A 12,079-nucleotide genomic window follows, 5' to 3' on the forward strand; every position below is an offset into this window, starting at 1 on the left:
TTCCGTAGGCCGAGTTCGGTGTTCTCAGTTGCCTAGCAACTAATGACAACACTTCAGCTCGGAAAGGCTACCTGCTGCTCTGGGCTGTCACTGATCAAACGGTAAGACGTTTGCAATGACACATTGTAACTATCTCTCAAACATCTAATTCATTAAATGGAAAGGGAGTAAATAATGCCAATTTTAAGAATAAGTTTTAAGTTTTGTGACATTTCTGAGACGTAGCTATATGTTAGTGGCATTATCAATGCAAAATACTGTAGAGACTCGCTTACTTCCTAGCCGGCCAACTAGACAGCATTTTTTGCTTGCCAGGTAAATTGCCCTTTGGTTTATTTGGGTTTTGTGTTAGTTTCACCAAAGCCTTGCTAGGGTCTTAACTATCTAATTAGTTCATTCTTTCACTCAGTTGTTTTTAATACAGAATTTGTTTTGTCTAAGATAGCTAGTAGCCGAATCATACAAATAAAGGTAAACGTCTTTACAAAACTGTAAAATAATCATGATAACTGCTTCGTTAAACATACAATTTCCAAATCAGTGTTGATATTGTTTTTATAAGTCAACCAGAGACTAGTTACCCACTTACAACAAATAGTTACATGAATTCCCAGACCTGCTGAGACAGCCTGAACATATCAGATATCACAGACCGTATGTGAGAAATCGCCGAATGCAATCGAACGGTAATGAAAACGTGTTGGTTATTTCGGGAAAAAAATCTCCGTCTCAAAATAAGTGAGGGTAGCAAGTTTTCAGATGTTTATATGTCCACAACATGCGCTTTGAAACACTCACTGTATGCTGCAGCCTGTCCTTCCAGATATCAGGGTCGCAGCAGCTGTGGTGCTTTGCACTGTAACCGGTGAGATGTCGATTCCTTTCTCCAACACAAACCTGCGCATTCCCCGCGGGTTTGGGAACATTCTGGAGGGACTGGCCAGGGAGGTCCTGAGGAATCAGCCCGACGACATCCCCGCGTTTGCAGCTCTGTACTTCAACGCCTTGCTGAAAGAAAGAGAAGGTACTGAAGTCATTCCCATCACAGCTATCCTGCAACTCTTCATCTAGGGAGACATGGCATTTTCATGCTTACGAATATAAACACAGATTAAAAAAACCTAATAATTAATCATTGACAAACAAGTGACATAGTACCATACAGGACATTATACATCTGATCATAATATAAAACATGGTACAATCATAACATAAATGTAAGGACTCCTAGTCATTCAAACCCACAAAGAACTTCCACAGATAAAACTGCTGGATCTTTGCTCACATCATTTGCCAGACGCACAAATATCAAGCAAAGTTAGGTCTTTGCATTCTGAGGTCCCGTGCATGGACACTAAAAGGCAATGCAATCTATTACCAGAAAACAAACACCTGCAACCATTGCAGTCCAGAGCACCAAATGAATAATGAATTCCTCACCTGATGACAAACGGCGCCTATATTTACCTTACATGTACACCGCACATTTCCAGAGAATGGCACACTTCCAGATACGATAATGTTGGCAGAGAGGTTGTTATACTGCAGAAGATTAAAAGATAATAACAATGAAGGAGTGCCCCGGCTGCGAATGTCAGCGCTGACGGAAATCCCCCAGGAGAGGATAACACGCTGCAGCTGTGTGATCTGCAGTGGATGAGTGTGAGTGGAGGTTCTGGGTCTGCTCTGAAGTGCTTTTACCTGCAGAGAGCGGCACGGATCCTGCAGAGTGGGGGGCTAAACTGGAGGACAGATTCTACAACAATCACGCATTTCAGGTACATTCTAACTACCACTCGTGCCGTTTAGGTAAATTTCAATCACTGTTTGTGCATTTAATGTCAGATTTTGTCAAGATCATGAGTCCTGGGCCACTCTGCTGGGGACAGGGGAATGGGGACAGTAGGAGTAAATGTACCCGTGAATGCCTGCTGTGTAATGACACCTTTAATATCTCGCATGCAGAGTTACTGTCACTCATCTTATTGTTGCGTAAAGCAGGAAATAGAGAAAGACGCCAGCGCCGGTGCAGAGCAGGAACCAGCACCCGCGGAGCCGCTGAATGAGTGAGTGTCTCTTTCCTACACGATTAGCACGGGAGTCAGCCAGGACCAGACAGCTCCAGACCAGTACCCTCAGAGGGAAGCAGAGAGTAGAGAGGAAGACAGTGCATTAATAAAGATGGACATTTTGGAAGATGAAGCCTTTTATTTATTGACTCATCATCTCATACTTTGATGCAAGACTGTTGTCATGGTAGCTCAAAGGTTGCCGTCCTTGACAGCTTGTGAATTAATATCATGTGCTGATATAATAAAGTCTTCGCCTCACTGTACTGTTCACGACTTCAGAAATTGCAGTAACACTAGAGGACCACCAGGTGGCTTTAGCTCCACATTAAATGTCCACCATCACAGCATGTACTGTAGAAGGGGATATTGATGCATTCGCATATGCTTAATCTGGCTTTTTGGAAATTGTATTTTAGTATGAGAAGTATAAATAATAGTCTAAATAAAAGTCCAAATAATACATCTAGTACTACAGCCAATGAGATATATATTTTTACAGCAATGCACACATATGCCTATCATAATAAATGCTGAAAAAGACCTTAGTAAAAAACTTTTTGTATTTGTCATTTAGCAGATGAAGTTCAGAGTGACTTACAGAGAAAGAGATCAAAAAACATACATTTTTTTATGTATAGCTTCAGCTAGGACTGTATTTTTTTTTTGTTACAATATTTAAAAAGTGAATTAATCATTTTAAATAGGAGACACAAAGCCTTCAGCTACTCTCCAAGCTGCTTATACTTACATTATTAGCCTCTTAAACTCACTCTTCTCCTCTTCAATTTAAAAAGGCACAGCATTTATTTACCATTTATGCTAATGGTTATGAATGAAGTACCAGTATCTGCTTTCAAAAGGTTCTCCTTATTTGAAAAGAGTTTCTGATTTTTATGAGTTAACTGTAGGTGGGTAATTAAATTAGTGCCTCATGCATGAGACCCCTGTCACTGTGTCCCACAAGTGCTCCAGAAAGACGAGGCTGCGGGCCCCTGAGCAGCGAGTGATAAGTCTATATATAAGCCCCATCAGTGTTCCCCGTGGAGGACACATCACAAAGTCCTGCGCTGGTAAGGGCAAATAGCTCGTCAGCCACTTGAAGTTGAGTGCAGTTGGCTTGTGCAGCAGTGAGATGAAGGCATCGCTGTGATTGAGAGGGGTTTGGCGGAGCGGGGAGGTCAAGCGCGTGATTGGCTGAGCTGGCCCGAGGGAGAGGCGCTGCAGCCCTGTCTTCTCAGGGAGGTACGGTCACACGCCAGGCATTCTGGCAGGATCCTCTCAGGCCCCTATGGAGATCCGCGAGCAGCTCTGACTCACTGCTGTCTGTCCCTGTGTCCCTCCGGAGCTTTCCGCTCTTTGAATGTAAATTAACATCTCTGCTCAGATGAAGAGAAGCTCACTGTGATTATACCAGCAGATAACCAGCCCTGTGGTATTCTCATGCTGAACAGCTAAAGCTAATCTGAGATGGGGTGGGCTAGCACTCTGACGGGAGGCCTCCTGGGAAAACCAGGTAATTGGGAGCAGGAAGTGAGTGGTGTTGCTGAGCCAGGAGAGGGCAGTCTTCCCAATCCGATACCACAGTGCAGAGTAGAGTGCTGTCTTTTGGATAAAATCTTAGGATGAGACTCGCTGTAGTCCTTAAAGATCCCATGGTACTTAAAAAAAAGTACAGCACATAATCACCCCTTCTACAGCTGATAGCCTAAACACTCCCTTCCATTCCCCACTAACCTGCTTTCCCTGGTCCTCACTATGAGGGAGCATTGAGTTCTGTTAACCGGCCTAGATAAATGAACGTTAAATAAATAGCATGCAGTACTTAACTTACTGCAGTGCATGGTAACCTACATTTTCTTAGCTATGCACACATATGCCTACTCATAAAAAATGCCTTTCCTAACCACATAGCTCTCACTGCCACTGCCAGAGGGGCCTTGGGTTGCTTAAAATCCAAATTCACAGCCAACAGCTGATCCAAGATCAGCTCATCCAGCACTAATGCAAACCCCCTACCATGACATAAAAAGGATCAAACTGATCCAGGGTCATTGTTTATGGTGGGAATCTATCTAGGTCACTTGAATTCCCTCTTCTACACTATAACCATTGCGTGCTCATGCTATATAAAAATCCAGATTAATGAAAAAGAGAGCTTCAGTCTGTCAGTTCCTAATGCAGGACCCCGCCTCTGGCACCGCCTGGCAGTGGGCTTGCGCGTGTAGGCTGCCCATGTGTTTTTACTGAGCCCTGTCTTATTTGGCTGGCGGTGTGTGGGGGCACAATGCAGGCACAGATTGCTTTCTGCTTCGTGATGTCTAAACAGACGTCTTGCCCGGACGAGTTTGCCAAGCCAATTGTTCAGTCTCTGCCACATTCTGTCCTGAGATGTAAAGACTGAGGGGTAGAGAGCAGCAGCACAGGGTGCCCTGCACAAGCAGGCAGAGAGACTCATCGTGGTTAAAGCAGCACTCTGGCATGCCCTGAGCAGCTGCTCAAACAAAGAGGGCCTGGTGGCTTCAGGTGTTCCACTACAGCGCGGTCACTTGGAGGGGTAGACACAATAGCCGTAGTGCATGTTGCTTTTGAATTCAAGACGCAGACAACATTAAACTTCATGGCATGTATTGACACATGGTCTGCACACAGGGGAAGTTAACCTGCTCGTATATCCCATCTCCTTTAGGAGCAGCACACCTGAGCCCCTAGGGATTATTGAGAGTGAAATTATCCGGCCAGTGCACATCAAAACCGTCGCCACAGCAAACTTCGATGTTTTCGCGGACGTGCCGGGCATTGAGAACTGGGGTGGAGATGGGTCTGGCAGCCAGGCAGATAAAGACATCTGCAGCGCAGAGCTCGAACCCGTACCGTCGACCAGCGGTTCATATGGAGGGATTGCAAACGTGGACGTGTGCGCTGAGGAGCTGCTGTCTGCAGAGGGGGCCGGGGCCACAGGGGAGATGGATCTCAGCGCCGCCCTGCAGAGCCCCATGCCCCAGCCAGAGGGGGGCGCCCCCGGGGAGTCACACAACTCCATGCTGGGGTCTCCCGAAAGCCTCCTGTTGGACTTTGGAACAGGTTCCATAAACACTCCAGAAGTAGAAAAACCAGGGGACCCAGTTGCTGCGAGTGTAGCAGGGGACACCGTCTCGGAGGAGGCTGCCGTAGCAGGGGACACCGTCTCGGAGGAGGCTGCTGTAGCAGGGGACACCGTCTCGGAGGAGGCTGCCGTAGCAGGGGACACCGTCTCGGAGGAGGCTGCCGTAGCAGGGGACACCGTCTCGGAGGAGGCTGCTGTAGCAGGGGACACCGTCTCGGAGGAGGCTGCTGTAGCAGGGGACACCGTCTCGGAGGAGGCTGCCGTAGCAGGGGACACCGTCTCGGAGGAGGCTGCCGTAGCAGGGGACACCGTCTCGGAGGAGGCTGCTGTAGCAGGGGACACCGTCTCGGAGGAGGCTGCCGTAGCAGGGGACACCGTCTCGGAGGAGGCTGCCGTAGCAGGGGACACCGTCTCGGAGGAGGCTGCTGCAGATGATGCCCAGGAGGATGGCCCTGAAACGGTGGAGGCTCTGGGTGAGGATGGAGGGCAGGATGCTACTGTACAGCAGGCAGCAGAGAGCTCTGATATCTCACCTGGAGAAGAGCACCTGCAGGATGCAGGTTCAGCTGAGGACAAATCCCAAACTGAGCTTCCAGCGGGAGAAGAGGACATTTTGCACATGGACACAGAAGTGGAAGCCAAAGAGGACACACCCTTAGAGACAGGTTTAGGTCCTGCTGAAGACACCAGAGCTGCAGAAGATCAAGCACCAGATAGCATCAACCCTCAGGCCTACACTGAAGATCACAACGCACCAGGAAGCATCAACCCTCAGGCCTACACTGCAGATCACAACGCACCAGGAAGCATCAACCCTCAGGCCTACACTGCAGATCACAACGCACCAGGAAGTGTCGACCCCCAGTCCCTTACTGAAGATCATAATGTACCAGAAAGTGTCAGCCATAACGCACCAGAAATCATTGACCCACAGTATCTTATTGAAGATCATAACATACCAGAAAGCATTGACCCTCAGCCCTTGTCTGAAGAAGCAAAAGAAAAGACAGCCATCGCAGAGGATGAGGATGCCAATGAAAACACACTTAAGAGGGATTCTACTGAAATGAAGCAGAAGTCAGATGAGGAAGGTGATGAGGATGATGGTGATGATGGTGGCAATGATGATGAGGTCGAAGAGGAGATGAAAAAAGATGCTGTGGTTGAAGACACAGAATCAGAGCATAAGGAAGAGCAAACCCCTGTGGGAGATCTTCAGGACGAAACCATGGAAGAGAAAAACCATGCAGCCAAGGACACAGAGACAGAGACAGAGGAGCAGACAGCTGGAGCATCATCTGGGGTCACTGACAAAGAGGAGCAGGAAACACAGGCCCTTCCACAAGATCCAGAACACACGAAAGACAATGAAGAGCAGGAGAGAACGGAACAGGAAGAGACAAAGGATGTCATCACTGCAGAAGGCGAGACTGATGTCAAGGTAAAGCGAATTCTTGATTTTACACAACATTAAGAGAATTGTCTTAAAATGCAAACACTATTGCCACGATACCAGATTACTGCTCCAAATGATTAAAGCATCAGTCATTCTTCATTCACTCTAAATATAAAAATAATATGCAATTTAAGCTTGCTTACTTGCAAGCTTATTTGGAACACTGAAACTGCAATTTTATCTTTTTGGAACTGATTTTCCAAATTAAGAGGGGATTCAGATTAGAAAAGATGTGTACCTCTTGCAGATAAATTAGAAAGGGCTGCATACATATGGATGACACTTTGTTGCAGTTCACTTTCTAAGAAACAGGAACAGAAATCGCTCGTTGACCTAAAAATACACAGAGTGAACAATGAAGCAACTTTGGTTTGCACACCCTTCTTCATGGGGAAGTGTCTCACTGCTCCAGAAAAATGTAACTTTCAAGGACTTTGCCGATCGACGGCAGGCCTTCGTACCTCTCCCCTGGTCTCTAGAGCATGGTGATTGAAGATGTACCCAAAAATAGCATGGCTTCTAGATGCCTGAAATACACCAATTTCCAACGTCATTCAGGAACACAACCCCCGAACCAGCCACATATAAAGCAAGGCTGATTTAGGCAGCGGCGTTTTTAAGCCCTTGCTCGACAGACTCAACATCCCGATGACTGTGAACGTTCATTCACGGGCTGCAGGCGGAAAGTGGGTTAGACCAGGAAGGGGAGGAGACGTTCACCTTGTCTTTGGTTCTGGAGGTGCTCAGGGATGGAGTGTGTGCTTCCTGTCCAGGGCGTGGTTATTTTGGGAGAAGTAATGCTTTAGATCCACGTTGTCCCTGGTCCAGCTGTGCCCATGAACTTGGCCTGCAGCTCATCCTCATTAACGAGGGAGACAGACAGAGAACGCTCTGATTTTCCCGGGTGCATGCATGTGCATGTGTGCGTGTACATGCGTGTGCATGTGTGCATGTGTATGCGGGTCTATGAGAAAGAGTCAGAGAGGAAGGAAGAGACAGAGAGAGACTGGTGTGACCTGGATCTTTACAGTATTGCTATATTTACTCTTTCTTGCTCTCTTGGTGTCCTGATACATGTACAACAGGGGGGAAAACTGTGCGTCTATATTTGTTGCATATCTATAATCATTTGCCAACTCCCACGTGTTTTATGATAATGTAGTTAGGCGTACCATTGTCAGCCTCTTCTGAGAAAACACAGCTCCACCTCTCCCTGAGAAAGAGCAAGTGAGCCTATTCTGAGAGAAACTTCTCACAACATCATTTACCCCCTCACACTCACGCACAGAGAGTCTCAGCACAACACCAGGTAACCAATTAAACCAGTCTGACAGAGAGCAGCACCAAAAGGCCATTAAGAATGTGCTTACCTTTCCTCTGCACCCAGGGAGAGGAGAGGGAGGAGGGAGGGGACTTATTACAGTATTGCCATGGAAACATGCGGCTTCCTTTTCTTCATCTTATTTAGGAATGAGCGCAGAGGTTGGAACATACAGGCTCAGTGAGAAGCTGCCGGTTTCTTGGCTTCCCACAGCACCACCACAGTAAATCCTATGGGATCTGAGTAAATTACTCTGTCTTGTGGCCCAGAGATTGTATACGGCATTCCCCTTGCTAACCAGATGCATGAACTACAAGTTATTTGCATAGCAGAGGCTTTTATCCAGTGTCACTCTGATAGGACACCGTTGGAGCCCTGTACGCAGCTGCAGAGGTGGATGTACACTCTGCGTGGCTGTTCTGATTTCACTTCAGTTTTGTCTTCATGCTTTTTTTATCAGAATAAAATTTACACTGGGTTTGGAGAGCTGGAGGTTTTTTTTTTTTTTTTTACCTGTAATGCAAATCAGATATGAGTGACGCGGGACAGCAGACTGACTCCCCCACGGTGCTGCAGCTCCCTGCGGCAGTGTAGACTCAGTTTCTCAGTTCCTCCTCCGTTGGAGCGGGTCAGTGTCCTCTCCGGCGGAGCGGGTCAGTGTCCTCTCTGGTTTAACGCGGCAGCAGAGAGGCAGGGCTCAGGTACAGATCCGACGCTGTGCGTAACACATGCAGCCATGACCTGCTTCCACGCTCTCCGGGGGGAGCTATATTTGGATGCCACAATATACATCTGGACCTGAAGTTAGTTTGATACTGTACTCTACAATAACAGAAATTGAGAGCATGTAGTTTTCTGGGTACAGAATATCCATATAAAGGTCATGTAATGAAATGTAGCTGTCCTTGACAAAAACAGAAGAAATTATTTGCTTAGAAACATGTTTTTTAGATGAAATGTACTGGGATCAGCTGTGCACTCATGCATATTAACACATTCTTCACAGATTTTACAGACGGAATTGCTCTCGTTTGCGGGCACTGGGTGTTTACATCAATTAACACTGACTGATTGTTATCATCTGATAACTAAACTGTTCAAATGGCTCAATCACATATATCCTGACACATCTTTTAACGTTTTCTTAAAGGACTCATTTGGAGGACAAACCCCTAGAGGTATAAGTCAGGGGTCTGTATTCTTCTTCCTTAACAGCTGAAAATTCTAGGATTGCCTGGCTAATCCTAATAATTGGTCCAATCAGAAAGTCAGGTTCAGCGTAAGGAAAAATCACAGCACTGCAGAGATGAAATAAGGCAAACATTTGGCTTACTTGTCCCGGGACCCAGAGAGGACTATGGCAGCAAGCATCTTTCATATTAAAGGACAAAAGGGTTTTTTTATATATATATATTTAGGTCAGCTTCTTCCAGCTCTTGTCCTGTCCGCTAACTTTGTGCCCGTGACGGGTGGTTTGGGGACGGAGTCGCTATTCTGAGTAACGATGTGTATGACCACTTCCAGTCATCAGTCAGTGGAGAGGAGGTCACTTATCTTCTGAGAGCAGGTTCTCTTTCCATTCCTTCAGCTCTGCTTCCCTTACAAACAAGAGCGCTTGCAGATAGAAGGGAAACTAACAGAAGCGTGTGCTGCACTAGCGGATGAATATGCTTTTACTGACACAGCGTTCCAAACCGTTCCAGAAAGCACACCCACACAAGACCACCCCCACTCTCAGCATGGTGGCGGTGCAGTGGACGGGTTGGGGAACTGGGTCACCTGAGGCTGCGGGTTTGAATCCGGAACAGGGCAGCGCGGCTGTGCACTCTGAGCAAGGTGGTTCAGCCGGATTTGCGTCGGCGGAAAGATTTCCACATAAATGGATTATGTATAAAAATGTAAGACATGTCAGCCACCCAAGAGAAGGGCATTTGCTGACCTACGAACATCAACGTAACAGTATGGGAACAGTATGGTAATATAACTCATTCTGCCACTGTCTACCACCGAGCCTCTCTCCCACCCCACAGCAACAGTGCTGCACCAGTTCCACTGGAATATTACTGACAAATATCACTGCTTGTCAGGGATGTGTTGGTAATTGGCTGTTTATTTAATAAATGGTTATTGAGGACATGAAAGCAGCACACAGTGAAGGGCGGGGGGGGGGCAGCGATACCCAGCCTCACAGACGGATGGCTTTGCCTGCTTCCTGTCCCTGTGTGTCACCGTGGCGACAGAGTGCGGGGGCGTTCTGAAGGATGGAGACGGACCACGCTCTCGCTCTCTCTCTAATCAGTTTATGACACCTCCCCCAAGAGAGTGCCACACCACACACGGATACAGCCGCTCTTTTAGCGGAGCTGTGCGTCTCTCACAATACACAAGACTGAAATATACTGTATTCTCTTTATGCACTTGCATTGGGTGGCATTTTGTGGTGAGGACGCCTTCATCATCAGCCGTTTGATTGAGCTGTTTTTAAATCTCACTGAAAGGTTGTACCCTGGGAGGTACAACATCCATAGCATGATTACATTAACCACATCAAGTTTGCTTATGATAACTGCATCGGTTATGATCACAATAACCACATCAATTATGATTATGGTAACCACATCGTTGTGATTATGATAACCACATCAGATAACCACATCAGTGATGTTATAAAAGAGATTTTTTTTTTGCACACATCCTGATCTGAGTGCAGAAATGACTGAGATGTGTGTGATTGTGGAGGTGACTGAGATGTGTGTGATTGTGGAGGTGACTGAGATGTGTGTGATTGTGGGTTATGATTAAGACTGAACAGCAGTGGCCTCCTTTTCTTACTGACAGTACCCAGAGGGAGAGTGAGGTTTGCATTCCTCTTCACACTGCATCTTAAGCATATTTTTCCTGTGGTTTTAGCACAGAAGAAGAGTTAAATGGTTATGAATTTTGGGAATCTGTCCCCATATTGTTGATGTGGAGCCCGGAGTCAGATTCTGCAGTGCAGTCAGTGGCTGAGGTGCAGACATATGCTCCACACCCTGGCCCTGGGTCTGTGAATTAGCTGATCTCTGGAGTCATGCTGACATTTGAACTTATCAGTGCAGCTCCCTGACGTTCTCACACTGTGCTGGTTCTGCTCTGAGCCTCCTGTGAAGCGCCGGTCAACATCCAGCAGCATCAGCAAATGCTTCAAATCAGCTACCAAGCATAGAAAATCGATGGGAAGCCGCCTGTGTCTCCGTTAAGAGTGATGCTGAGAGGTGGACAGCCTTTGAATTTGAGTCCGCCTCCATCCCAGAGGATCCACATGTCTTTTAAACAGCATGCGGATTTAGAAATGTTCAGTGTGGATCCCTCTCATTATTAACCCTCACAGACAAAAAATAATATTTGTCATTTACTTTCATATTTGGTCGTCTTCTTCATGTATTTTATTCATGTATTCATGCATCTACCAATTCACAAGACATCAGTGACATATATCCCGCAAATATGAACACAGAAATATCTTCCAATTAGTTTTGGCTACACTTTTCCAGCATCAGCATGAATTGTACATTGTGGGGAAATATTTTGTAAATGAATTCATATCTCACAGCTCAGACTTTGAAATTTAGGCTACGTATGGCAAAAAAAAAAAAAAAAAAAAAGTTATCCGTACTTCAGGGGTTGGGGTATTATCTTCAGATGAACTAATGTCAGAATTTACTCCAATATGTGGTAAACATGAAAATGTGTTAGAATCAGCAGTGTGTAGAGCTTCCTATTGCTGACTGATCCATTATCATCTCATCACAAACAACAGCCTCTATCTGTTAATTAAACGCTCTGACTTCTGAAGTTAACCCTTTGAAGTCGTTTGAGGTCCGGGGGTGTTTCTGCTGGGTGGGGGGGGGGGGTTGGTGGGAGTTCAGGGTCCGGGAGTGTTTCTGGTGGGGGGGTGGTGGTGTGGGGGGCCAGCACAGCATGGTTTAAATGTTAATGAGACAGGGAGAAAGGTGAGCCACACACCCAGGGGGTCTGACATATTAGGAGGTTTGGTCCAAAGTATCACATGTAACCTTGAGGGTAATGGTAAAAATATATGTACATATACTGCATATTCTGTGTATGTATATGAATGAATTCCAGTC

The 12,079-nt window shown here is 46.4% G+C and overlaps 2 protein-coding genes across 2 annotated transcripts; one reads left to right on the top strand and one right to left on the bottom strand.

Moving 5' to 3' along the window:
- Window positions 1-870: 870 nt before the first annotated feature.
- On the top strand, window positions 871-4,911 carry LOC118783848 (sperm surface protein Sp17-like). The gene is made up of 5 exons (XM_036537806.1): window positions 871-1,024; window positions 1,708-1,778; window positions 2,002-2,066; window positions 4,759-4,858; window positions 4,900-4,911. Exons 1-5 carry the CDS (start codon window positions 871-873, stop codon window positions 4,909-4,911), a joined length of 402 nt encoding a protein of 133 aa, XP_036393699.1.
- Window positions 4,912-4,957: 46 nt separating this feature from the next.
- LOC118783849 (predicted GPI-anchored protein 58) lies at window positions 4,958-6,180 on the bottom strand. The gene is made up of 3 exons (XM_036537807.1): window positions 5,709-6,180; window positions 5,221-5,627; window positions 4,958-5,053 (listed from the first exon to the last, which is right to left on the bottom strand). Exons 1-3 carry the CDS (start codon window positions 5,794-5,796, stop codon window positions 4,958-4,960), a joined length of 591 nt encoding a protein of 196 aa, XP_036393700.1. The 5' UTR covers window positions 5,797-6,180.
- Between the last annotated feature and the right edge of the window lie 5,899 nt (window positions 6,181-12,079).

Source organism: Megalops cyprinoides, chromosome 9 (genome assembly GCF_013368585.1).
Source record: "Megalops cyprinoides isolate fMegCyp1 chromosome 9, fMegCyp1.pri, whole genome shotgun sequence".
Classification (NCBI taxonomy): domain Eukaryota; kingdom Metazoa; phylum Chordata; class Actinopteri; order Elopiformes; family Megalopidae; genus Megalops; species Megalops cyprinoides.

Bases quoted from the DNA above. Each gene is read 5' to 3' on its own strand.
- LOC118783848 (XM_036537806.1), top strand. From the start codon at position 871: ATGTCGATTCCTTTCTCCAACACAAACCTGCGCATTCCCCGCGGGTTT. The intron at 1,025-1,707 runs GTACTGAAGTCA...TTTTACCTGCAG, and splicing joins CTTGCTGAAAGAAAGAGAAG to AGAGCGGCACGGATCCTGCA. The intron at 2,067-4,758 runs GTGAGTGTCTCT...CATCTCCTTTAG, and splicing joins CCCGCGGAGCCGCTGAATGA to GAGCAGCACACCTGAGCCCC.
- LOC118783849 (XM_036537807.1), bottom strand. From the start codon at position 5,796: ATGTGCAAAATGTCCTCTTCTCCCGCTGGAAGCTCAGTTTGGGATTTG. The intron at 5,628-5,708 runs GTGAGATATCAG...CCACCGTTTCAG, and splicing joins CTGCAGGTGCTCTTCTCCAG to GGCCATCCTCCTGGGCATCA. The intron at 5,054-5,220 runs GTGTCCCCTGCT...GGGGCTCTGCAG, and splicing joins CGGCAGCCTCCTCCGAGACG to GGCGGCGCTGAGATCCATCT.